General features: G+C 39.5%; 1 protein-coding gene and 1 pseudogene across 1 annotated transcript; one reads left to right on the top strand and one right to left on the bottom strand.

Annotated features, from left to right (window-relative positions):
* Positions 1-6,588: 6,588 nt before the first annotated feature.
* LOC112582260 (germ cell-less protein-like 2) lies at positions 6,589-8,471 on the top strand. The gene has a single exon (XM_025276707.2). The coding sequence runs from the start codon at positions 6,885-6,887 to the stop codon at positions 8,469-8,471; it is 1,587 nt and encodes a 528-aa protein (XP_025132492.2). The 5' UTR covers positions 6,589-6,884.
* Positions 8,472-24,947: 16,476 nt separating this feature from the next.
* On the bottom strand, positions 24,948-27,531 carry LOC102398786 (annotated as a pseudogene).
* Positions 27,532-27,741: the final 210 nt, after the last annotated feature.

Below are 27,741 nucleotides of genomic sequence, written 5' to 3'. Positions count from 1 at the left end.
AAACTCGGTAGTAGCCTACAATGCTGCTCTGAACTAAGGCTAATATTAACACTGTGGGAAATATTAACATGGCCCATGTAAGACTGGTCACCTGATGCAAAGAGCTGACTCATTAGAAAAGACCTTGATGCTGGGAAAGATTGAGGGCAGGAGAAGAAGGGAATGACAGAGGATGAGACGGTTGGATGGCATCACCAACTCACTGGACATGAGTTTAAGAAAGCTCCGGAAGATGGTTCAGAACAGGGAATACTGGCATACTGCAGTCCATGGAGTTGCAAAGAGTCTGACATGACTGAGCAACTGTACAGCAACATGTAAGATTAAATGTAGTGAATTCTTCACTCTACTCACAGACTATTCTGTTCACCTGTCATCAGAAATTAGAAAGGCAGGCCTACATCAAAGCAAGACTACTTCAGTTCAGTTCAGTTCAGTCGCTCAGTCGTGTCCCACTCTTTGTGACCCCATGAATCGCAGCACGCCAGGCCTCCCTGTCCATCACCAACTCCCGGAGTTTACCCAAACTCACGCCCATCAAATCGGTGATGCCATCCAGCCATCTCACCCTCTGTCATCCCCTTCTCCTCCTGCCCCCAATCCCTCCCAGCATCAGGGGCTTTTCCAATGAGTCAACTCTTCACATGAGGTGGCCAAAATATTGGAGTTTCAGCTTCCGCATCAGTCCTTCCAATGAACACCCAGGACTGATCTCCTTTAGCATGGACTGGCTGGATCTCCTTGCAGTCCAAGGGACTCTCAAGAGTCTTCTCCAGCACCACAGTTCAAAAGCATCAATTCTTCGGTGCTCAGCTTTCTTCCCAGTCCAACTCTCACATCCATACATGACCACTGGAAAAACCATAGCCTTGACTAGACAGAGCTTTGTTGGCAAAGTAATGTCTCTGCTTTTCAATATGCTATCTAGGTTGGTCATAACTTTCCTTCCAAGGAGTAAGCGTCTTTTAATTTCATGGTTGCAACCACCATCTGCAGTGATTTTGGAGCCCCCCCCAAAATAAAATCTGACACCGTTTCCACTGTTTCCCCATCTATTTGCCATGAAGTGATGGGACCAGATGCCATCATCTTAGTTTTCTGAATGTTGAGCTTTAAGCTAACTTTTTCAGTCTCGTCTTTCACTTTCATCAAGAGGCGTTTTAGTTCCTCTTCACTTTTTGCCATAAGGGTGGGGTCATCTGCATATCTGAGGTTATTGATATTTCTCCCAGAAACCTTATTCCAGCTTGTACTTCTTCCAGCCCAGCATTTCTCATGATGTACTCTGCATACAAGTTAAATAAACAGGGTGACAATATACAGCCTTGACATATTCCTTTTCCTATTTGGAACCAATCTGTTGTTCCATGTCCAGTTCTAACTGTTGTTTCCTGACCTGCATATACTACTTAGGTGCAGCCAAAATCAGAGGGATAGGAGAGATGGCTGAGAGCAACCAAGAAAGTGAATAATGCAAATTTGTAGACAAAGTTAAGAAATAACTAGCCTCTGAGCATGTCTATATAGAATTCATGAGTTACAGAGGCAATTGACATGAAACTGTGGAGAAGCAGTGTATCTCAGATGAAAGGAACCTCTTAAAGTCAGTTTTGAAGATGTTCAGAGACTAAAAGGGCTTTACTAGCTTTGAAAATCAAGGATTATTTCATATAAGCTGGCATAACTAGGTTTGTAATAAAAATGATGTCAAAATAAATCATTCACTCAATAACTGCTGCAAAGTATATGTTCAGTGTTTCAACAGATATTTAATAAACATCTAGCATACCCTCTTCTAGTTGCTGTAGTTTTGACAGTGAATGAAGCAAACAAATATTGTTCTGTAAAAACAATCTTAGATGCCATTTCATTGTTTTTGTCCCTGCATATTACTCCTACTCTTGGAAACTGAGAGGCATTGTCCTGCTTTGTGAAGAGGAAAAGGAGCTTGTGCTGGATTAAGAGAAAGCAAAACCCACACAAACTACAGCTAAGAAGGATGGAGAACACCATATAACCAACCACTCACTCTTTATAGGCCCTACTGTACCTGCTGCCTGGGCTTAGTTAAGATACTATCCATAATATCAATATTCAAAGACAACCAATGTAGAATAGTGTCTATTACTTTTAGGATTAGGCAGGCAAAATACATGTGTATTTTTTGTTTGTAAAAATCTGGTTTATAATATATATACTCTTTTGCATAATGCTTCTGTCACTTCAAATTATGAGAATTTAGAAATGCATTAAAATTTCAACATTTAGATGTTAAATAAGAGTTAACACAATGAATATTTAGCTAGAAAATATAGAAGAATATTTATTGAATTTCAGATAAGGTGAGACTTTCTAAGCAGTGAAGCCAAAATCAATATTTGGAAAATCTAATTTGGCTTCTTATGAATTAAAATATCTTTACAACAAAAAACCCCATAACATTTTATTATATATAAATATATAATCTTTTTTTTTTGTTTTGTTTTGCCTTTTCATTATATCCATGGGGTTCTCAAGGCAAGAATGCTGTAGTTGTTTGACATTCCCTTCTCCAGTGGACCACATTTTATCAGAACTCTCCATCATGACCTGTCCATCTTGGGTGGCCCTACATGGCATGGCTCATAGTATCACTGAGTTAGACAACATTGTGATCCATGGGATGTTTGTTTAGTTTTCTGTGGTTGTGGTTTTCATTCTGTCTGCCCTCTGATGGATGAGGATAAGAGACTTAAGGAAGCTTCCTGGTGAAGGGAGGGTAAAACTGGGTCTTGCTCTTGTGGGCAGGGCCATGGTCATTAAATCTTTAATCCAACTTTCTGCTGATGGGTGGGGCTGTGTACCGTCTCTGTAGTTTGGCCTGAGACCAAACTATGATATAGTTAATGGCACTAATGGTGACTTCCTACAAAAGGACTTATACCAGCATGCCACGGCTCTCAGGACTATTGTAGTCGTTGGCCCTGACCCCACAGCAGGCCACTGTCGACCCACACCTCCACTGGAGACTCAACACTCACAGGCAAGTCTGGCTCAGTCACTTGCAGAGTCACTGCTCCTTTCTCCTGGTGTGCACAAGGTTTTGTTGTGCCCTTCAAAAGTCTGTTTCCCTAATGGTTCTCAGTCCTTTTGCTGGATTCCCAGGTTGGGAAATCTGTTGTGGGCGCTAGAACTTTTGAAACAGTGAAAGAACTTCTTTGGCATAATTGTTCTCCAGTTTGTGGGTCATCAGCTTGGTGGCTCAATAGTGGGGTTAATGATAACCTCCTCAAAGAGGATTATGCCACACGCTGTGCCTCCCAAGTCTGCTGCAACCAGAATCCCTGTCCCCGAGGCAGGTCACCACTAACCCATGCCTCCACAGGAGACACTCAAACACTTAAATGCAGGTCTGGCTCGGTCTCTTGTGGGTGTCATTGCTCCTTTCCCTCAGTCCTGGTGCACACAAGGTTTTGTTTGTGCCCTCCGAACATCCCTACTGGGTCTGAGATTTAATTTTAAATGCAGCTGTGCCCCTCCTACTGTCTAGTTGGGGATTCTCCTCTGCCCTTGGATCCAGGTATCTTTTTTCGGTGGGATTCAACATTCTCTTGTTGATGGTTATTCAGCAGCTAGTTGCCATTTTGGTGTTCTTGCAGAAGATGAACACATGTCCTTCTACTCCATCATCTTACATTGCTAGTGGTAACATCAAATGGTAAAGCCACTTTGGAAAACAGTTTGACAGTTTCTTATAAACTGAAGATAAAGCCCAGAAAAGGGGGCAGTGGGAGGAGCTTTACATTTCATGCAAAGATGGGCACAATAAAGGACAGAAACAGCATGAACCTAAAAGAAGCAGAAGATATAAAGAAGAGGTGGCAAGAAATACACAGAACTATACAAAAAGACCTTAATAACCCAGATAACCATGATGGTGTGATCACTCACCTACAGCCAGACATCTTGGAGTGTGAAGTCAAGTGGGCCATAGGAAGGATCACTGCTAGCAAAGCTAGGGGAGGTGATGGAATTACAGCTGAGCTATTTCAAATCCTGAAAGATAATGCTGTTAACGTTCTGCATTCAATATGCCAGCAAATATGGGAAATTAAGCAGTGACCACAGGACTGGAAAAAATCAGCTTTCATTCCAATCCTAAAGAAGGGGCATGCCAAAGAATTTTCAAACTACTGCACAATCTCACACGCTAACAAAGTAATGCTCAAAATTCTCCAAGCCAGGCTTCAACAGTACGTGAACTGAGAACTTCCAGATGTTCAAGCTGAATTTAGAAAAGACAGAGAAACCAGCGGTCAAATTGGCAACATCCACTGGATCACAGAAATAGAAAGAATTTTAAAAAAATCTACTTCTGCTTCATTGACTTCATTGATGCTTCCTAAGGCTTTGACTGTGTGGATCACAACAAACTGTGGAAAATTCTTCAAGAGATGGGAATACCTGACCATAGTACATTACCTACCTCCTGAGGAAAACTGTATGCAGATCAAGAAACAAGAGTTAGAACCAGATATTGAACAGTGGACTGGTTCCAAATTGGGAAAGGAGTATGTCAAGGCTGTATATTGTCACCCTGATTATTTAACTTATATCCAGAGTACATCATGCAAAATTCTGGGCTGCATGAAGCATAAGCTGAAATCAAGATTGTTGAGAGAAACATCAATAGCCTCAGACATGCAGATGACACCATCCTTATGGCAGAAAGTGAAGAGGGACTACAGAGCCTCTTGGTGGAGGTGAAAGAGGAAAGTGAAAAAGCTGGCTTAAAACTCAGTATTAAAAAAACTAAAATCATGGCATCCAGTCCGTCACTTCATGGCAAATAGATAGGGAAACAATGGAAACAGTGACAGACTTTGTTTTCTTGGGCTCCAAAATCACTGCAGATGGTGACTGCAGCCATGAAATTAAAAGACACTTGCTCCTTGGAAGGAAAGTTATGACAAACTTAGACAGCATATTAAAAAGCAGAGATATTACTTTGCTGACAAAGTTCTATATAGTAAGAGCTATGATTTTTCCAGTAGTTATGCATGGATGTGAGAATTGGACCATAAAGAAGGCTGAGTGCCAAAGAGTTGATGTTTTTGAACTGTGGTGTTGGAGAAGACTCTTGAGAGTCCTTCAGACAGCAAGGAGATCAAATCAGTCAATCCTAAAGGAAATCAATCCTGAATATTCCTTGGAAGGACTGATGCTGAAACTGAAGCTCTAATACTTTGGCCACCTGATGCGAACAGCCAACTAATTAGAAAAGACCCTGATGCTGGGAAAGATTGAAGGCAGGAGGAGAAGGGGACAGCAGAGGATGTGATGGTTGGATGACATTTCTGATTCAATGGGCATGAGTTTGAGCAAGCTCCAGGAGATGATGAAAGACAGCAAAGCCTGGGGTGCTATAGGCTATGGGGTCACAAAAAGTTGGACACGACTGAGTGACTGAACAACAACAAAATATAACCTTTTAACAATTTTAATTTTTATATGTATATATGCATATATATTGGCTTCCCAGGTGGCACTAGTAGTAAAGAACCCACCTGCCAATTCAGAAGAGGTAAGAGATGCAGGTTTGATACCTGGATCAGACAGATGCCCTGGAGGAAGTCATGGCAACCCACTCCAGTATTCTTGCCTGGAGAATCCTCATAGACAGAGGAGCCTGGTGTGCTCCAGTCCATAGGGTCATAAAGAGTGGGACACGACTGAAGGTGACTTGGCACACATGCACACCATACATATGTGTAGTCTTATATTATAAGAAGCTAATAAGCTTTTGACAATCACTAAGGAGAAAATATATATAAATCTATACAGAAATAAACATTTCCCTGGTAGCTCAAAGGATAAAGAATCTGCCTGCAGTGCAGGAGACTGGATTTGATCCATGTGTCAGGAATTTCCCTGGAGAAGGAAATGGCAACCCACTCCAGTTTTCTTGCCTGGAGACTTGCATGGACAGAGGACTCTGGCAAGTTGCAGTCCATGGGGTCACAAAGAGTTGGACATGACCAAGCAACTAACACTTTCTTTTGGGGCTTCCTTGGTGGCTCAGACAGTAAAGAAACTGCCCACAATGTGGGAAACCAGGGTTCGATCCCTGGTTCAGGAAGATCCCTTGGAGAAGGAAATGGCTACCCACTCCAGTATTCTTCCCTGAGAATCCCATGGACAGAAGAGCCTGGCAGGCTACAGTCCATAGGCTTTCAAAGAGTTAGACATGGCTTACTGACTAACACTTTTCATACAGAAATAAGCAAAGAATATGAAGATGTAGCTTATCAGAAAATTTTGAAATATCTCTTTATCTCTACTGATATTTCAAAATTATACATATATAATTTTGTATATATGTATAATTTTGGGCATATATATGCATATACACACATACATCAAATAAAAGTTTGCCTTCTCTATAATGAAAGAGGAATAATAAAATAATGGTATACCACTGTTCATCTTTTTAAAATTACTAAAAGTTGAAGGTAGATGATTACATTCAATATTGCTGACAGCTGAGAAAAGAATTCTCCCACTTGCAGTAGAAATGTGAATGTGTACACTCTTTAACACTGTGATCCAAAAGCCTTTGATTCAGTCATTTCCCTTATAGGAAAGTATTTTCAAGGAAAACCTGGAGGCAGGGGCCCTGAACAATAGGCTAGACTGAATGGAAGACTGGAGGCAGTGGGCGGGGCCACAGAGAGGGAGGGGCTGGAGCAGAGAATGAAGAATGCAGAGCCTCCACTGTGACGTTTGGGACTGTGCTAAAATGTCCAAGTGAAACTAGGGCCTAAGCGGAGGTGGCACGCCACAGCAATGCTGTGGCAGAGAAGTCTCTGCAGCAGTCTCTTTAGGGGCCCTAAGAGCCTTTATCTATGGGGACCTTGAACAGTCGGGAATCTGGCACAGGGGAACTGCAGCAGCCAGAAATCCAGGCAGGCCCCAGTTATGTGTCTGGAAGCCGTAAACGCAAACAGAGCACCGGTCCCAGCTTAGGCCCAGAGTCTGGCACAGGGGAACTGCAGCAACCAGAAATCCAGGCAGGCCCCAGTTATGTGTCTGGAAGCCGTAAACGCAAACAGAGCACCGGTCCCAGCTTAGGCCCAGAGTCTGAGAAGAGCCACAACCAGGAGGAGGATCTACAGCAAGTCGTCTGTACAAGCCAGGGTAAAAAAGTTAAGATCAAATCTGAGTATGCTTACCAAACTTTATTTTTAAATGGGGAAACCAGTGACATTAAAATCCGTGCTCTGGGAAAAGTATGGTGTTTACACAAAATGTTTCTATGTCAGTCGGACTACTTCGCTACAATGTTTAGAGATTCTTGGAAAGAATGTCACAAAGATATTATTGACCTGGAGATTAATGACCAGAATATAAATGTAGAATCTTTGCATTTTGTATTGGGCTCGTTGTATAGGAATGAGTATATCTTAATTGAGCCCCTTCAAGTTCCAGGAGTTTTGGCAACCGCGTGCCTGCTTCAAGTAGAGGACTTAATTCAGCAGTGTGATAAGACCATGAAGGAAACAATTAATGTGAAAACTGTGTGTAGTTTCTATGTGGCAGCAGAGACCTATGGGTTACAATCTGTAAAGACAGGGTGCTTTGAATGGCTTCTCCACAATCTGATGACTCATCCAAGTGTTGAACTTTACAAAGAACTCAGTACAGATCTTATGAATCTGGTCATTTCTTCTTCCAATTTATTAGTAATGCAAAAGGAAATCGATATATATACTACACTCAAACAGTGGATGTTCCTCCGCCTTAACCCAGGTTGGAAAGGCACAATGAAACAGCTTTTAGTTAATGCAAACAACTGGTTTTCCAGGCACAGGGAACATGATGGTAGCATTTCCTTTCTTGAAACTAAACAAGGCATAGTATTTCAACCAGTATTTAAAAATTTGAGGTTTCAGCATATCATTTGTGACCTGGCCTCCACAAAAGTTATTGAACAAGATGCTCTAATACCTTCAGAATGGTTATCGTGTGTTTATAAACGACAATGGTATACCTTGCTTAGAGCACAACAATACACGGAAATTGGTCCCAGAGACATTAATGAAACCGAACTTGAAGAATATAGCATGAGATGTGGCAAAAGGATTGTCAGAGATGGAACATATGCCTGGAAGTGGTCCGGTTACAATTTCGGTATTCATTTGTATGTCATCTTTACCAGCCATTATATAATTTTCAAACGAAATGCTCTCCGTTGGCCATATGATGGCTCCATCTGTTTACAACTTCAAAGAAATATTGCATTCAGATTAACTTTGGTATATTTTGATTCTAGTGGAAAACTGAGCTTCAGGAAAACAACTGGCTATAAAATCCTTACCTTTGAAAAGGATGAGGAACAAATGGTAATGAAACTGGATAGCATAGCTTTGAGCTTCCCTTTATATATATTCTGCAATTTCCTGTTTATATCATTAGAAAATACAGGAAATTGATGATATTGTCAATTAGGCTAGCTTAGCCTTTTGAAAACTTCTAGTCTCATTTCATTTAATGGCCCTACTGTTAAACACAATAAAGATGAACAATAGCAAAAGAAAATAATCTTTTGAATGTAGAAACTATCATAAATTACTGCCTTCATTTTATTTCTATGTATCTTTGAAGAAAAAGTTCAATTCCAAGAAGATATCTGTGAAACCAAATAGTCAGTGATGAAACCAAAAAGACATCTTTTGCTTTTCATTTACTATCAACAGGCATGCTCCAAATGGAAATAATAGATTATATTTCCAAGAACCAAAAAGAAATTAACTTGCTGGATAAACTTTACCCTAACCAATATTGAGACAGAATAAAGAATTCTCCTCCTTGTTGAATTGTGCAGATGTGACTTTATTTGAAGCACTGTATTATAGGAGAAAATAAATCATGAAGTAAAACCTGAGATTAGAGATTCTTTTTTGGTTTCTGTAATATAGAGTTACAAATTATCAGACAATGTCGGGTTTTACAATGTGACACACTATACGTGTATCATATGTTAATATAATAATACATACTATATATCATTATATATATTAATTACATAATATATAAATATGTAGTACTAGTCACTTTTCACTTTCATGCACTGGAGAAGGAAATGGCAGCCCACTCCAGTTTTCTTGCCTGGAGAATCCCAGGGACGGGGGAGCCTGGTGGGCTGCCGTCTATGGGGTCGCGCAGAGTCGGACACGACTGAAAGCGACTTAGAAGAAGAAGAAGAAGAAGTTCATATAATTTTATATATTATATTAAATACATACAAATAACATTATATATTTATATATACATATATGCACATATATATTTATAAGTTTGTAAAGACCAAGGGGAAATAATTTTTGAAATGGCTAACTAGGCACTATAGACTAAAATGGATTTCCACAAACATCATTTATTCCTATGAATATGTAGATATCAGTAATCTCAAAGTATCTTCTTCATTCTTTCTGTTTGTTTTTATATTTGACATACTTCTCATTTTTGCCAGAATTCATTCTTTGCAGGATATTTGGGCTTCCCTGATAGCTCAGTTGGTAAAGAATCCGTCTGCAATGCAGGACACTTGGGTTCGATCCCTGGGTCGGGAAGATGCCCTGGAGAAAGGCAAGATTACCCATTTTAGGCCAGGGTATTTAATGTAACATTTATTTCAAAACAGAAGCCAATAGCATAAAAAATTATTTCCTTATAAATATGTCTTCTAAACAATTCCTGAGCTAGGAAGAGAAGGCCCAGTAAGTCTGTCCAGCTGACTAGTGCAACATTCAAATATTCATTTAATACTTGAATGTCAAATGTTAATATTTGAATATATAATATTTATTTAATATTTGAATATTTATGCAAATGTTTTATATTGCTTTTAATATAACTGCCTTTTTCTATGAACAATCATATTGATTATATCTCTTCTTGAGTACCAAGCATGCAATTGAGAGTAATTTTCTTTAATGTGCTTTCTACAGCTCTTTTTTAACTTTTGTTTACAAGGCCCTACTCTTTCTCAGGTGGGTGAGCACTTCCTGCCCAAATGCCGAGTTCGTGTTCAAGGGCGATGATGATGTTTTTGTGAACACCCATCATCTCCTGAATTACTTGAATAGCTTATCCAGGAACAAAGCCAAAGATTTGTTTATTGGTGACGTGATTCATAATGCTGGACCTCATCGGGATAAGAAACCAAGTACTACATCCCGGAAGTTGTTTACACTGGCGTCTACCCGCCTTATGCAGGAGGAGGCGGATTCCTCTACTCCGGCCACCTGGCCCTGAGACTGTACAATGTGACTGACCGGGTCCTTCTCTACCCCATCGATGATGTTTATACTAGAATGTACCTTCGGAAACTCGGCCTCGCTCCAGAGAGACATAAAGGCTTCAGGACATTTGATATAGAAGAGAAAAGCAGGAGTAACATTTGTTCCTATGTAGATTTGATGTTGGTACATAGTAGAAAACCTCAAGAGATGATGGATATTGGTCTCGGTTGCAGAGTGCTCATTTAAAATACTGAATTATGTGCAAACTACATTTTACATAGAAATGTATCTCAAATAGTTCCCATTTGTGTGCTCTTCCATTAGAGGTCATTTCTATGTAAAACCATCAAAATTGCCTTTATAGGTCATGTCCATTTGACGGCCTCTAAACCCTTCAGTTCAGACGGTAAAGCATCTGCCTGCAATGAGGGAGACCTGGGTTCGATCCCTGGGTCAGGCAGATCCCCTGGAGAAGGAAATGGCAACCCACTCCAGTATTCTTGCCTGGAGAATCCCATGTACGGAGGAGCCTGGGGGGCTACAGTCCATGGGGTCGCAAAGAGTCGGACATGACTGAGCGACTTCACTCACTCACTCGTATTCTCACAAGGCATAAGAATCTTGAAGTTAATTATATCATGATTATTAATAACATATATTTGAAGTTTATTTAGAGTGAGAAAATGAATTGACAGTGATCTAATTAATCAGTATTTGCATAATAATTTTGTATTATTTCAGGTTACCATTTCCTTGGGTATTGTTCTCATGCTATTGAGGGCGAAGTGAAGTTCTTCATGTCCTTAAAAGTTCTTTCTAGCAAACATTTTATCTAATCTGTCTTCTTTTCACATTTCTTTTTTTCAATTTTTAATATTTTTTTAAATTGAAGTATAAGAGCTTTACAATGTTGTGTTAGTTTCTGCTGTACACCAGTGTGAATCAGCTATGTGTGCAAATATGTGCCCTCCCTCCTTGAACCTCACTCCCACCCCATCCTATGCCTCTTGGTCATCAAAGAGCACTGAGCTGAGCTCCCTGTGCTACACAGTAGCTTCCCGATAGCTATCTATTTTACACATGGTAGTGTATATATGTAAATCTTAATCTCCCAATTTGTCTCACCTTTCCCTTTCCTGCCTTTGTCCACATGTTCATTCTCTAGATCTGCATCTCTATTCCTGCCTTGCAAATAGTTTCATCTGTAAGATTTTTCTAGATTCTAGAAAAATTACATTTTCTAATATAGAAAATAGATCAAAAATAACATTTTCTAGCTAAAAGCATTAAAATATTATATTTGTTTTTATCTTTCTGACTTAATTTACTCTTTGTGACAGACTCTAGGTTCATCCATATCACTGTGAATGACTCAGTGTTGTTCCTTTTATGGCTTAGTAACATTTCATTGCATATATGTATCATATCTTCTTTATCCAGTCATCTGTCAGTGGACATCTAAGTTGCTTCCATGTCCTGACTATTGTAAATAGTGCTGCAATTAACACTGGGGTGCATGTGTATTTTTGAATTACAGCTTTCTTGGGCTAATGGAATTGCTGGGTCATATAGTAGTTTTATTGCTAGTTTTGTAAGAAACCTCCATACTGTTCTCCATAGTGTTTGTATCAATTTACACCAACAATGAAAGCGGCTTCCCTTTTCTCCATATCCTCTCTAGCATTTATTGTTTGTAGATATTTTGATGATGGCCATTCTGACCTATGTGAAATGGTACCTCATTGGAGTTTTAACTTACATTTCTCTAATAATGATAAATGTTGAGCATCTTTTCATGTGTTGGCAATCTGTATGTCTTCTTTGGAGAAGTGTCTGTTGATGTCTTCTGATAAGTTGTGATTAGATTTTTAGTGTTTTTTATATTGAGCTGCATGAGCTGCTTGTATATTTTTGAGATTAATCCTTTGTCTGTTTCTTCATTTGCAATTATTTTTCTCCAATTCTGAGGGCTGTTTTCTCACCTTGTTTATAGTTCCTTTGCTCTGAAAAGGCTTTTACATTTTATTAGCTTCAAAATTATTTTTTATTTTAATTACTGTTAGAGGGGGGTCACAAAGGATCTTGCTGCCATTTATGTCAAAGAGTGTACTACTTATGTTTTCTTCTAAAAGTTTTATAATATTTGGCCTTACATTTCAGTCTTTAATCTATTTTGACTTATTGTGTATGGTGTTAAGAAGTGTTCTAATTTAATTCTTTGACATGCAGCTGTACACATAGGAACCTGGAATGTTAAGTGCATGAATCAAGGCAAATTGGAGGTAGTCAAACAGGAGATGGCAAGAGTGAATGTCGACATTTTAGGAATTAGCAAACTAAAATAGGAATGGGTGAATTTAACTCACATCACCATTATATCTACTACTGTGGGCAAGAATCCCTTAGAATAAATGGAATAGCCATCATACTCAACAAGAGAGTCCAAAATGCAGTACTTGGATGCAATCTCAAAAACGACAGAATGATCTCTTCATTTCCAAGGCAAACCATTCAATAGCATGGTAATACAAGTCTATGCCCTGACCAGTAATGCTGAAGAAGCTGAAGTTGATTAGAACTAACACCCCCCAAAAAAATGTCCTTCTCAACATAGGGGACTGGAGTGCAAAAGTAGGAAGTCAAGAAACCTGGAGTAACAGGTAAATTTGGCCTTGGAGTACAGAATGAAACAGGGCAAAGGCTAATAGAGTTTTGCCAAGAGAATGCACTGGTCATGGCAAACACCCTCTTCCAACAACAAAAGGGAACACTCTACACATGGACATCACCAGATGGCCAATACCAAAATCAGATTGATTATATTCTTTGCAGCCAAAGATGGAAAAGCTCTATACAGTCAGCAAAAACAAGACTAGGAGCTGCCTGTGGCTCAGATCATGAACTTCTTTTTGCCAAATTCAGACTTAAATTGAAGAAATTGGCTTAAATTGAAATTCAGACTTAAATTGAAGAAAGTAGGGAAAACCATTAGACCATTCAGGAATGACCTAATCAAATTCCTTATGATTATACAGTGGAAGTGAGAAATAAATTTCAGGGACTAGATCTGATAGAGTGCCTGATGAACTATGGACAGAGGTTTGTGATACTGTACAGGAGACAGGGATCAAGACCATCCTCAAGAAAAAGAAATGCAAAAAATCAAAATGGCTGTCTGAGGAGGCGTTGCAAATAGCTGTGAAAAGAAGAGAAGCCAAAAGCAAAGGAAAAAAGGAAAGATATACCCACTTGAATGCTGAGTTCCAAAGAGTAGCAAGGAGAGATAAGAAAGCCTTCCTCAGTGATCAGTGCAAAGAAATAGAGGAAAACAATGGAAGGGGAAAGACTAGAGATCTCTTCAAGAAAATCAGAGATACCAAGGGAACATTTCATGCAAAGATGGGCTCAATTAAGGACAGAAATGGTATGGACCTAAAAGAAGCAGAAGATTTCAGGAAGAGGTGTCAGCAATACACAGAAGAACTATACAAAAAAGATCTTCACGACCCAGATAATCACAATGGTGTGATCACTCAGCTAGAGCCAGACATCCTGGAATATGAAGTCAAGTGGGCCTTAGGAAGCATCACTATGAAGGAATTGGAGGTGACGGAATTCCAGTGGAGGTGATGGAATTCCAGTTGAGCTATTTCAAATCCTAAAAGATGATGCTGTGAAAGTGCTGCACTCAATATGCCAGCAAATCCGGAAAACTCAACAGTGGCCACAGGACTGGCCAAATCCCAAAGAAAGGCATCATTCCAATCCCAAAGAAAGGCAATGCCAAAGAATGCTCAAACTACCACACAATTGCACTCATCTCAAAGGCTAGTAAAGCAATGCTCAAAATTCTCCAAGCCAGGCTTCAGCAATACGTGAACTGTGAACTTCCAGATGCTCAAGCTGGATTTAGAAAAGGCAGAGGAATCAGAGATCAAATTGCCAACATCCGCTGGATCATTGAAAAAGCAAGAGAGTTCCAGAAAAACATCTATTTCTGCTTTATTGACTATGCCAAAGCCTTTGACTGTGTGGATCACAATAAACTGTGGAAAATTCTGAAAGAGATGGGAATACCAGACCACCTGACCTGCCTCTTGAGAAACCTGTATGCAGGTCAGGAAGCAACAGTTAGAACTGGACATAGAACAACAGACTGGTTCCAAATAGGAAAAGGAGTACGTCAAGGCTGTATATTGTCACTGTGCTTATTTAACTTATATGCAGAGTAAATCATGAGAAACGCTGGGCTGGAGGAAGCACAAGCTGGAATCAAGATTGCCGGGAGAAATATCAATAACCTCAGATATGCAGATGACACCACCCTTATGACAGAAAGTGAAGAAGAACTAAGAGCCACTTGATAAAAGTGAAAGAGGAGAGTGAGAAAAATTGTCTTAAAGCTTAACATTCACAAAACTAAGATCATGGCATCCAGACCCATCACTTCATGGCAAATAGATAGGGAAACACTAGAAACTGTGAGAGACTATTTTTTAGGGCTTCAAAATCACTGCAGATGGTGACTACAGCCATGAAATTAAGACCCTTACTCCTTGTAAGGAAAGTTATGACCAACCTAGACAGCATATTAAAAAGCAGAGACATTACTGTGCCAAAAAGGTCTGTCTAGTCAAGGTTATGGTTTTTCCAGTAGTCATGTATGTATGTGAGTGTTGGACTACAAAGAAAGCTGATCGCTGAAGAACTGACACTTTTGAACTGTGATGTTGGAGAAGACTCTTGAGAGTCCCTTGGACTGCAGGGAGATCCAACCAGTCCATCCTAAAGGAGATCAGTCCTGAATGTTCATTGGGACTGATGCTGAAGCTGAAACTCCAATCGTTTGGCCACCTGATGCGAAGAACTGTCCCTTTTGAAAAGACCCTGATGCTGGGAAAGATTGAAGGCGGGAAGAGAAGGGGATGACAGAGGATGAGATGGTTGGATGGCATCACTGACTCAGTGGACATGAGTTTGAGTAAACTCTGGGAGTTGGGGATGGACAGCGAGGCCTGGCATGCTGCAGTTCATGGGGTCACAAAGAGTTGGACACAACTGAGCGACTGAACTGAACTCTCCAGTTTTCCAAGCACGACTTATTGAAGAGGCTGTCTTTTCTCCATTGTTTATTCTTGCCTCTTTTTTCAAAGATTAGGTACCCCTAGGAGTATGGGTTTTTCTTTGGGCTTCCTAGCCTATTCCACTCACCTACTTTTCTGTTTTTATGCCTGTCCCAGTCTGTCTTTCTGATTGCTGCTTTGTAGTATAGTCTGAAGTCAAGACGCTTGATTCTTTGGGCTCCATTTTTCACTCTCAATAATGCTTTGGATATTTGGGGTCTTTAATATTACCATACAAACGGTGGAATTTTTTGTTGTAGTTCTGTGGAAAATGTCGTTGGTTATTTAATAGGGATGGCATTAAATCTCAAGACTGTTTGGGGTAGTATACTTATTTACATAATACTGATTCATTCAATCCAGGAACATTATATTATCTCTCCATCTCCATTATCTCTCTGTATCTGTCATCTTTGATTTCTTTCATTAGTATCTTCTAGTTTCTGCATATAGGTCTTTTGTGTCCTTTGTTGCTGCTCAGTCATGTCTAACTCTTTGTGACCCCATGGACTGAATCACACCAGGCTGCCCTGTCCTTCACTAACTCCTAGAGTTTGCCCAAATTCGTTTCCATTGAGTGAATGATACCATCCAGCCGTCTCATCCTCTGTCACCCTCTCCGGCTGCCCTCAGTCTTTCCAAGTATCAGGGTCTTTTCCAATGATTTGGCCCTTTGCATCAGTTAGCCAAAGAATTGGAGCTTCAGTATCAATCCTTCCAATAAATATTCAAGGTTTATTTCCTTTAGGATTGACTGGTTTGACCTCCTTGCTGCCCAAGGGATTCAAGAGTCTTCTCCAGCACCACAGTTTGAAAGCATCAATTCTTTGACGCTCAGGCTTCTTTATGGTTCAACTCTCACATCCGTATATGACAACAGAAGTCCCTGGAAAAACCATAGCTTTAACTATATGGGCCTTTGTTGGTAAAGTGATGTCTCTGCTTTATAATACACTGTCTAGATTTGTCATAGTTACTCTTCCATGGAACAAATGTCTTAATTTCATGGATGCAGTCACCCTCCAAAGTGATTTGAGAGCCCAAGAAAATAAAGTCTGTCACTGTTTCCATTGTTTCCCCATCTATTTGCCATGAAGTGATGGGACCGGATGACATGATCATAGTTTTTTTGAATGTTGAATTTTAAGTCAGCTTTTTCACTCTCCTCTTTCACCTTCTTCAAGAGGCTCTTTAGTTCCTCTTCACATTCTGCCATTAAGGTGGTGTCATCTGCATATCTGAGGTCACTGATATTTCTCTCAACAGTCTTAATTCCAGCTTGTGATTCATCCTGCCCAGCATCTCACCTGATGTACTCTGGATATAAGTTTATAAGCAAGGTGACGATATACATAGCAAGGTTTAATACTAGATATTTTATTCTTTTGTTGCAATGGTGAATGGTATTGTGTCCTCATTTCTCTCTCTGATTTTTCATTGTTAATGTATTGGAATGAAAGGGATTCCTGTGTATTAATTTTATATCCTGCAACATTACTAAATTCATTAATTGGTTCTAGTAGTTTTCTGGTGCCATGTTTAGGATTTTCTACATATAGTATCATGTCATCTGCGAACAGGAGAGTTTTACTTCTTTTCCAATATGGATTTCTTTGATTTTTCTTCTCTGATTGTCATGTCTAGGACATACAAAACTATGTTGAATAATAATGGCAAGAGTGGACACCCTTCCCTTGTTTCTGATCTTAGAGGAAATGTTTTCGGTTTGTCACTATTGAGAATAATGTTTGCTGTGGGATTGTTGAATATGGCCTTTATTATGTTGAGGTAGGTTCCTTCTATGCCCATTTTCTGGAGAGTTTTTCATAAAATTGGTACTCAACCTTACCTAAAATTCTTCTGCTTTTATTAATATTATCATATGGGCTTTAACATTCAATTTATTAATATGGTGTATAATGTTGTTTGATTTGCATATATTAAAGAATCCTTGCATCCCTGGTTAAACCTCACTTGATCATGATGTATGATTTTTTAATGTGTTCTTGTATTCTGTTTGCTAGTATTTGGTTGAGGATCATTGCATCTATGTTCATCTGTGATATTAGCCTCCAATTTTCTTTCTTTGTGATGTGCTTGTCTGGTTTTGGTATCAGGGTGATGGTGGCCTCATAGAATGTGTTTGGGAGTGTTCCTACTTCTGCATGTTTGAAAGTTTTTGAGCAGTATAGGTGTTAGCGCTTCTCTAAACATTTTATAGAACTTACCTGTGAATCCATCTGGCCCTGGACTTTAGTATGTTGGAAGATTTTTTGTCATAGTTTGGATTTTAGTGTCTGTAGTTGATCTGTTCATATTTTTATTTCGTTCTGGTCCAGTCTTCAAAAGTTTCACTTTTCTTAGAATTTGTCCATTTCTCCCAGATTGTCCATTTTATTGGTATATCAGTTCAGTTCAGTCACTCTGTCATGTCCGACTCTTTGCATCCCCAAGAACTGTAGCGCGCCAGGCCTCCCTGTCCATCACCAATTCCTGGAGTTCACTCAAACTCATGTCCATCGAATCAGTGATGCCATCCAGCCATCTCATCCTCTGTTGTCCCCTTCTCCTCCTGCCCCCAAATCCCTCCCAGCATCAGAGTCTTTTCCAATGAGTCAACTCTTCACATGAGGTGGCCAAAGTATTGGTATATAGGTGCTCATAATAGTCTCTTATGAGCCTTTGTATTTCTGCAGTTTCTGGTCTAATGTGTCATCTAAGGTTTGAGTTTCCTTATTAAATATCTGTCTGCATTGGTGGAAGTGGGGTGTTAAAGTCCTTTGCTACTATTGTGTTACCATCAATTTCCCATTTTATGTCTGTTAGCATTCAGCTTATGTACTGAGGTGCTCACATGCTGGGTGCATAAATATTTACAATTGTTATATCTTCTTGGATTGATCCCTTGATCATTATATAGTGCTCTTCCTTTTCTCTTGTAATAGTTTTTATTTTTATTTTAATGACTATTTTGTCTGATGTGAGTATTGCTAATCCTGCTTTCTTTTGATTTCCATTGTAATGGAATCCTTTTTCCCATCTCCTCACTTTCAGTTTGTATGTGTCTCTATGTCTAAAGTGTGTATCCCACAGAAATCATGCATATGGGTATTGTTTTTCTATTCATTCAACCAGCCTGTTTATTTTGGTTAGAACATTTAATCCATTTACATTTAAGGTAATTATTGATACATGTGTTCATGTAACCATTTTCTTTATTGTTTTCAGTTTCTTTTTATAGGTCCTCTCCTTCTCTTGTTTTTTCTGCCTAGACAAATTTCTTTAGCATTTATTGTAAAGCACATTCTGTGGAGCTGAGTTTTCTTAGGTTTTGCTTATCTGTAATACTTTTGATTTCTCTGTTGAAAATAAATGAGATCCTTTCTAAGTAGACTAATCTTGGTTGTAGGTTTTTCCCTTTTGTCACTTCCACTCCCTTCTGGCCTGCCAATGTTATGCTGAAAGATCAGGTCTTAACTTTATTGGGTTTCCCTTCTATCTTACTTGCTGCTTTTCCCTTGCTGTTTTTAATATTTTTTCTGTATTTAGTTTTTGTTAGGTTCAGTGATATTTGTCTTGGTGTGTTTCTCTTACTGTTTATCCTATATGGTCACTTTGAATTTATTAACTTGACAATTTCCTTTCCCATGTTAGGCAAGTTTTCAGCTATGGTCTCTTCAAATATTTTTTCAGACCCTTCTATTTCTCTTCCTTTTCTAGTGTTCATATAGTTCAAAACTTGGTGACTTAAATGTTGTCTCAAAGGTCTCTGAGAATATCCTCATTTCTTTTCATTATTTTTTCTTTATTCTGCTCCTTGGCAGTTATTTCCACCATTCTGTCTTTCAACTCACTTATGTGTTCTTCTGCCTCATTTATTCTGCTATTGGTTCCTTCTAGTATATTTTTAATTTCAGTTATTGTGTTGTTCATCACTCTTTGTTCTTCACTTCTCCTAGGTAATTTTATATTTTTTCTCTTTATTTTTGTTCTTTGCATTTTCTCCATTCTATATCTGAGATTTTGGATCATCTATAATATGATTACCCTGAATTATTTTTCAGGCAGATTGCCTAATTCCTCTTCCTTTACTTGGTCTTATCATTTTTTACCTTGATTCTTTGTCCACATGATATCTTTCTATATTTTCACTTTGTCTACCTTCTTACGCTTCAGGTCTCCTTTCCCCAGGCTTCATGGTCATAGTTCTTCTGGCTTCTGGTCTCTGTTCCAGGTGGGTGAGGTTGGTCCTGTGACTTGTGTAGACTTTGTTATGGAAGGGACTGGTGCCTACTTTCTGGTGGGTGGAGTTGAGTCTTTTTCCTCTGATAGGCAGGTCCATGTCAGGTTGTGTATTTGGGGTATCTGTTAGCTTACTTTGACTTTAGGCAGTCTGTCTGCTGATGGTTGGGTTTGTGATCCTGTCCTGCTTTTTCTTGGCATGAGCCATCCAGCACTGTTTGTTTTAGGCAGTTGGGGGGAGCCAGGTCTTGGATTCAGGTGATGGTGTTTATGGAAGCTATCACGGATAAATATTCCCTGGGGCCAGGAATCATCTTGCTGTCCAGTATTCAGGATTCAGTGCTGTAACCCTAGACACCCAGGCCTGATTTCAGGTCAGGGAACCAAGACCCCGAATGTCACTCATCACAGCAATAGGGAGATTAAAGAAAAAATGGCAGGCAAATGGTAAAAGTAAAATCAAACAAAAACAAGATTTGAAAAAAAGTACACACACACACACACACAGGAAACAAATACAGAACTAAAAAACAAAAGCAAGAAAACAAGAAGACAAACAAAAGCAACCAAAAATTAAATCAATTCTAAACAAAACTAATAAAAACTCAAAACAGAAAACAAAACCAGAGGGCCAAATAAAGAATAAAGCCAAGAAAACAAATCAGATAAAAATGATTGAAAAGAAAGAAAAAATCAGAACATAAAAGCAAATTTAAAATAGAACTATCATAATATTATATATGCGTGTGTGTATGCTCAGTCGCTTCATTCCGTATTCCAAGGCCAAATTTGCTTGTTACTCCAGGTGTTTCTTGACTTCCTACTTTTTCATTCCAGTCCCCTATAATGAAAAGGACATCTTTTTTGGGTGTTAGTTCTAAAGGTCTGAGGTTCGTGACATTGTACAGGAGACAGGGATCAAGACCATCCCCATGGAAAAGAAATGCAAAAAAATCAAAATGGCTGTCTGGGGAGGCCTTATAAATAGTTGTGAAAAGAAGAGAAGCGAAAAGCAAAGGAGAAAAGGAAAGATATAAGCATCTGAATGCCGAGTTCCAAAGAATAGCAAGAAGAGATAAGAAAGCCTTCCTCAGTGATCAATGCAAAGAAACAGAGGAAAATAACAGACTGGGAAAGACTAGAGATCTCTTCAAGAAAATTAGAAATACCAAGGGAATATTTTATGCAAAGATGGGCTCAATAAAGCACAGAAATGTATGGACCTAATAGAAGCAGAAGATATTAAGAAGAGGTGGTAAGAATACACAGAAGAACTGTACAAAAAAGATCTTCATGACCCAGATAATCACAATGGTATGATCACTCACCTAGAGCCAGATATCCTGGAATGTGAAGTCAAGTGGGCCTTAGAACAAAGCTAGTGGAGGTGATGGAATTCCAGTTGAGCTATTCCAAATCCTGAAAGATGATGCTGTGAAAGTGCTGCACTCAATATGCTAGCAAATCCGGAAAACTCAGCAGTGCCCACAGGACTGGAAAAAGTCAATTTTCATTCCAATCCCAAAGAAAGGCAATGCCAAAGAATGCTCAAACTACCGCACAATTGCATTCATCTCACACGCTAGTAAAGTAATGCTCAAAATTCTCCAAGCCAGGCTTCAGCAATATGTGAACCGTGAACTTCCAGATGTTCAAGCTGGTTTTAGAAAAGGCAGAGGAACCAGAGATCAAATTGCCAACATCCACTGGATCATCAAAAAAGCAAGAGAGTTCCAGAAAATCATCTATTTCTGTTTTATTGACTATGCCAAAGCCTTTGACTGTGTGGATCACAATAAACTGTGGAAAATTCTGAAAGAGATGGGAATACCAGACCACCTGACCTACCTCTTGAGAAATTTGTATGCAGGTCAGGCAGCAACAGTTAGCACTGGACATGAAACAACAGATTGGTTCCAAATAGGAAAAGGAGTACGTCAAGGCTGTACACTGTCACCCTGCTAATTTAACTTATATGCAGAGTACATCATGAGAAACACTGGGCTGGAAGAAGCACAAGCTGGAATCAAGATTGCTGGGAGAAATATCAATAACCTCAGATATGCAGATGACACCACCCTTATGGCAGAAGGTGAAGAGGAACTAAAAAGCCTCTTGATGAAAATGAAAGAGGAGAGTGAAAAAGTTGGCTTAAAGCTCAACATTCAGAAAATGAAGATCATGGGATCTGGTCCCATCACTTCATGGGAAATATCTGGGGAAACTGTGGAAACAGTGTCAGACTTTATTTTTTGGGGCTCCAAAATCACTGCAGATGGTGACTGCAGCCACGAAAATAAAAGAAGCTTACTCCTTGGAAGAAAAGTTATGACCAACCTAGATAGCATATTTTGAAAAGCAGAGACATTACTTTGCCAACAAAGGTCCATCTAGTCAAGGCTATGGTTTTTCCAGTGGTCATGTATGGATGTGAGAGTTGGACTGTGAAGAAGGCTGAGCGCCGAAGAATTGATGCTTTTGAACTGTGGTGTTGGAGAAGACTCTTGAGACTCCCTTGGACTGCAAGGAGATCCAACCAGTCCATTCTGAAGGAGATCAGCCCTGGGATTTCTTTGGAAGGAATGATGCTGAAGCTGAAACTCCAGTACTTTGGCCACCTCATGCGAAGAGTTGACTCATTGGAAAAGACTCTGATGCTGGGAGGGATTGGGGGCAGGAGGAGAAGGGGACGACAGAGGATGAGATGGCTGGATGGCATCACTGACTCGATGGCCATGAGTCTGAGTGAACTCTGGGAGTTGGTGATGGACAGGGACACCTGGCATGCTGCAATTCATGGGGTCACAAAGGGTCAGACATGACTGAGTGACTGAACTGAACTGAACTGATGCACAGCACATGCAGTGCTAGCATCTAAACTAATACAATAAGCAAGTACTAAAGCTACAGTGACCTGAGGTTCAATCTTTACATTAAGCAAGTTTAAATTTATTCTTACATGATTTTTGAAACCTTGTTTATTAACTAAAAATACTGCTTGCTGATAAAACTTGCTCAAATGCTATCACTGAATGTACAAGTCACTGATTATGCCAATACAACAAAGATAACCACATGTCTCAGGATTGCAATGAGCCAGACATCCACTGAAAAAAAATATATACACAATGAAACAAAACACACAATATTTGAATATGTACACTTCATATCAGTGTTTTGAAGTGTTTCATTAATATTTTAAGAAAAGTGTATCAAAACCTTGGCATGATTTAATTTAAAGTCACCAATTTTGTTTTTACTAAAACCAGAAATTTATGGCTACACTGCCAGTGCCAGGTCTGCTTAATTTTGACTTAAGAGTTTAATATGACTTAACATTAAAAGCTCACACTACCCTGAAATATATAATTCCACGCATACGGTGACATTTAACATTCAAGTGCCAGTGTTTTTGTACTGTCTTCTGGTCAAGTTTCTTTTCTAAACTTTCAAAGAATCACTTTTAGGCTTACAAAAATAAGCATTTGTCAAAATGTTCAATAAATATAACATAAAACTAGCAGCAAAAAGTTATGTAGAAATCTCTCATGTGCAAATAGTTTTCTTCCCAACTATCATTCCCGTGGTCCCAAATAGATTTTAGAATTTAGTCCCATCCCCTTCCTAGACAAGCTGTGTTCAACAATCTCCAAGAGACAAAATAAGATTGAAAGTATAAGGACATGCACACTATATATATATATATATATATATATATATATATATATATAAATTCTCTGAATGTGCAATAAAAGAAGTACTTTGTAAAAAGTTATGGGCAAAATGTACAAGGGCCTAAACCTAGACTAATTGAATTAGCACCATAACAAATGACCTCAATACTGTCAAGTGCACCTACTTAATAAAAGTTTTAGAACAAGGCACAATACACTTGAAAAATCTATTGCACTTTAGGAAATTTTTGCCATCTTCCTATGCCACTGTAAAAAGATTGAGCATTTTGATCACCACATTCTGGCCACAAAATTAGCACAGAATTCAAAAGTGGCAGAGGCATTTTAGTGGTGGACAATGCTCATCTTTGGCCAGATTTAGCATAAACAAACTATAAATACAATGGAAATCCATGCAACTAAAACTGACTAAAACTGCACTGTGTAGCAGAATTGACACCTTGTGCAGTTATGTATATATTTCCAAACTGTGTGATCTCAAAGATTTCAGTTTGTTACTCTTCTGGAACAGTTTTTACAAAGTCTATAGTAAGCCAGTTTAGCATCTCAACACAGCTTGAACAGAGTAATATGAATCAGAATTTAAAAGAAAGCCTGCTGAATTTAATTCTTCCTGTTCATACCCTCTTGACCAAAAAAACATCAACATTGCTGCTGCTGCTGCTAAGTCGCGTCAGTCACGTCCAACTCTGTGCGACCCCATAGATGGCAGACCACCAGGCTCCCTCGTCCCTGGGGTTCTCCAGACAAGAACACTGGAGTGGGTTGCCATTTCCTTCTCCAATGCCTGAAAGTGAAAAGTGAAAGTGAAGTCACTCAGTCGTGTCTGACTCTTAGCAACCCCATGGACTGCAGTCCACCAGGCTCCTCCATCCATGGGATTTTCCAGGCAAGAGTACTGGAGTGGGTTACCATTGCCTTCTCCTAACATCAACACTAGCATGCATAATTAAACCAAAAATCATTCAGGGCCCTGATGAGGGCTGGTCATTGCTGTGGTCAGCCATTCTACCACTTCAACTTCACTTATGGCAGGCATTTAAAAAGTCTTAAGTAGATGAATTCTCCTAAAACCCTATCTCAAGTTATCAGACCTTTAAACTTTCCCTGTAATATTATGCCCACATTTGGCTAGCTCATAATTAATGATCTGCCTAAACATTGAAAGAGGAATTGCTGTATTTACTTGCATTAAATTTGAAAACAGTGCTTTGAATGTATGCATGTATTCATACATCACCTCATCATGACTGGAATGGCTTGTTTAAAGACTATCGGGTTCTAAATACCTATCCAGGATAGAGTGAACAAATCAGAACCTTAACATAGTTCACCACATTAGAAACTAATTCCATTAATATGCTTCAAAGACATTTGTTGTCTGTTTCCCCCCCAATCTGCAAATATCCAAAAGCCCTAATGCAGGCTAATGCATAGGTTTTTCCCTTATAATATTTATGGATGAATTGATGATTCCTGTTAAGCTGTATCACACCTGTGTGCCAAGGTTTGATTTTAGCCCAAGTTCATTAAATTTATTTTGTCAAAAACAATTGATATCTTGAGTATTACTGAGCCAAGAGGACATCAAAATAAAAAGTTGTATAAAGTTAAAGGCACAGTACATTAACAAACAAATGATCCTCAGTCACAAATTATAAATGCAGTTTGGGATGGAGGTTGGGAGGGGAGTTAATCCAAACTACAGCAATGAAGTCTTCAAACCACCTTATGAATAGGGCTGCTGATTGTTCCATTTGACTCTCCATGTGACCTGAGCTCCCTTAAAAAAAAATTCATTGGAGAATCTCAGCTGGTAATGTATTGTTAGTTCTTGAAGCTACACAAGGTATAGTCTGGCTGTTACACGTGGTTTCCATATTAGCTTGTCTGGCAGGGTGACCTACTGCAAAGTAGGTTCAGTTACCCCACCAGTCAACCCCCTGGGAGTTTTAATTTCCTCCATATTCATCACTGTTGCAAAGGCCTCCATAGCCACCTCCACCAAACCCTCTGCTGCTTTCATGGCTGCCTCCACCACTGTGGCTGCTGCTGGTGTGGCTGCTGCTGAAGCTGGAACTGCTGTCACCACTACTCTTTCGATAGTCTCTGGCACCAAATCCTCCACTGAATCTACTATTTTTGGATCATCCATGACTGCTACCCTTGTAGTGGTATTCATATGCCATGTTTTGTAACCAAAATAGCACTTCCTGTTTAGCTTCAACAAGAAGATCCAACAAACCCTTGGTAATGAGGTGGCAAGGCCAAGGTATCCTACACATCCTATACAGCCAATGCAATGTACATATTCTTCAATGTCACTTGGCAAGTCAAAATTGATAACATGTTTCATGTTTGATATGTCCACGGGCTTCCCTGGTGGCTCAGCAGTTACAGCATCTGCCTGGAATTCGGGAGACCCGGGTTCAATCCCTGGGTCAGGAAGATCCCCTGGAGAATGAAATGGCAACCCACTCCAGTACTCTTGCCTGGAGAATCCCATGGACGGAGGAGCCTGGTAGGCTACAGTCCATGGGGTCGCAAAGAGTCGGACACGACTGAGAGACTAATGTACATATTCTTCAATATCACTTGGCAAGTCAAAATTGATAACATATTTCATGTTTGATATGTCCAGTCCTCTTGCTGCTACTGTTGTAGCCATGAGAATCGGGCTTTTACCTGAGCAGAACTGGTAAAGTGCCTCTTCTCTATCTCTCTGAGATTGGTCTGCATGGAAACTGGTACAAGCATATCCTTCATGGTATAAGAAATCCTCTAGAGAATTTACACCCTTTTTGGTCTCCACAAACACTAAGGTCAGTGAATCTTTGCCTGTTGCATTTAGAAGGTCAAGCAGAAATGACTGTTTGTCTGACTCTTCCACCCAAACTACTTTCTGTGTGATGTTTTCAGATAAAGAGCCAACTCTTCCTACGGCCAAAAAGATATATTCATCCAAGAAATCATGAGCAAGCATCTGTATTTCCTTAGGGAAGGTAGCACTAAACATCATAGTGTGGTGAACTCCCTTTGGTGGCATATCTTGTTCAATGATTCTATGTATTTGAGGTTCAAACCCCATATCCAACATCTGATCAGCTTCACCTAACACCAACTATTTGCAGAAGTCTAATCAAATTTTCCCTCTTTCCATCATATCCACTAGACTTCCTAGAGTGGTAACTAACAAATGGCACCCACGTTCTAAGTCTAAAATTTTCTGACCAATATCAGCACCACCATAAACCACACAAGGACAAACTCTAGATTGGTATGAAAATTTCCTGGCTTCCTCATAGATCTGTATGGCCAATTCTCTAGTTGGCGCTAACACCAAAGAGATTGGGTATTGTTTGCAGCACCCATATCTTCCATTTTCCTTCATGGCCCTCAGAGCCTGGCCTGGACCCACAAAATAAATCTGACTCAAGATGGGCAAGAGCAATGCTGCAGTTTTCCCAGACCCTGTTTGGGGACAGGCCATCAGGTCACTCTTCTCTTTGATAATAGGAATAGCATGCTTTTGAACTGGAGTTGGGTGAGTGTGATGAGTAAGCTCAATGTTTCCCATAATAATTTCTCCCATATAACATCACTGAAACTTTCACTGTGTGGAGGACCATTGTTGCCTGTTGCTTCAACTGGAATGTCCTCAAATTTTTCAAAGTTAACCCAGTGTTGCCTCCAGAAAAGTTCCTGTTCCAAGCATTCATTTGGTGGGAGTGGCTTTGACCAATCATCTTCATCTGATTTGTCACACCAGCGACTATTTCCATGCTCATATTTGCCAAAGCCACCTCTGCCACCACGACTGCCAAAGTTGTCATAGTCACTTCATCCACAATCACTGAACCTTCCCTTTGATCCACTTCCATAATCACTGAAGAAACTAGACTTCCCTCTTGAATCACTATGGGAACCAAAACTGCTGTATGCTTCCTTATCTTTACTAGAACTCCACCCTGAACTGTCTTTATCATAGAATCCTTTAGTAGCTTCTCTGGTCCTTAGGTGAGGAGGAATATAGCACCCTTTGCTGGCTATACTTCCTCCATTCTGATTATCTGATGAGTTTGGGTCTAGGCAAGCAAACTGCTGGTTTAGCCCAAGTGCCTTTTCCACTGCCACACGACTCATCCCTGAAGAGTACAGAGAACTCGGAGTCTTCCGCTGCTGAGCTAATGTGTAGGGTTCAACACGAAGGCCCTCTCACAGGAGAACTGTGGCTCTAATGATGCTTTTGTTTTGACAGAGTATATAAAACAGTGACCCGGAGCTATTTTGGAAAAATATGGAGCATGCCATTCACATTTTTTATATTGTTATCATTACCCTTGTGTTCCTCAGTTTACTCATTTGTAAAATGCAGGTAAGTTTTAGTGCCTGAGATTT

This window comes from Bubalus bubalis, chromosome X (assembly GCF_019923935.1).
Source record: "Bubalus bubalis isolate 160015118507 breed Murrah chromosome X, NDDB_SH_1, whole genome shotgun sequence".
Classification (NCBI taxonomy): Eukaryota; Metazoa; Chordata; class Mammalia; order Artiodactyla; family Bovidae; genus Bubalus; species Bubalus bubalis.
This window is presented reverse-complemented; position numbering and strand designations above follow the sequence as displayed.

Bases quoted from the DNA above. Each gene is read 5' to 3' on its own strand.
- LOC112582260 (XM_025276707.2), top strand. From the start codon at position 6,885: ATGGGGACCTTGAACAGTCGGGAATCTGGCACAGGGGAACTGCAGCAG.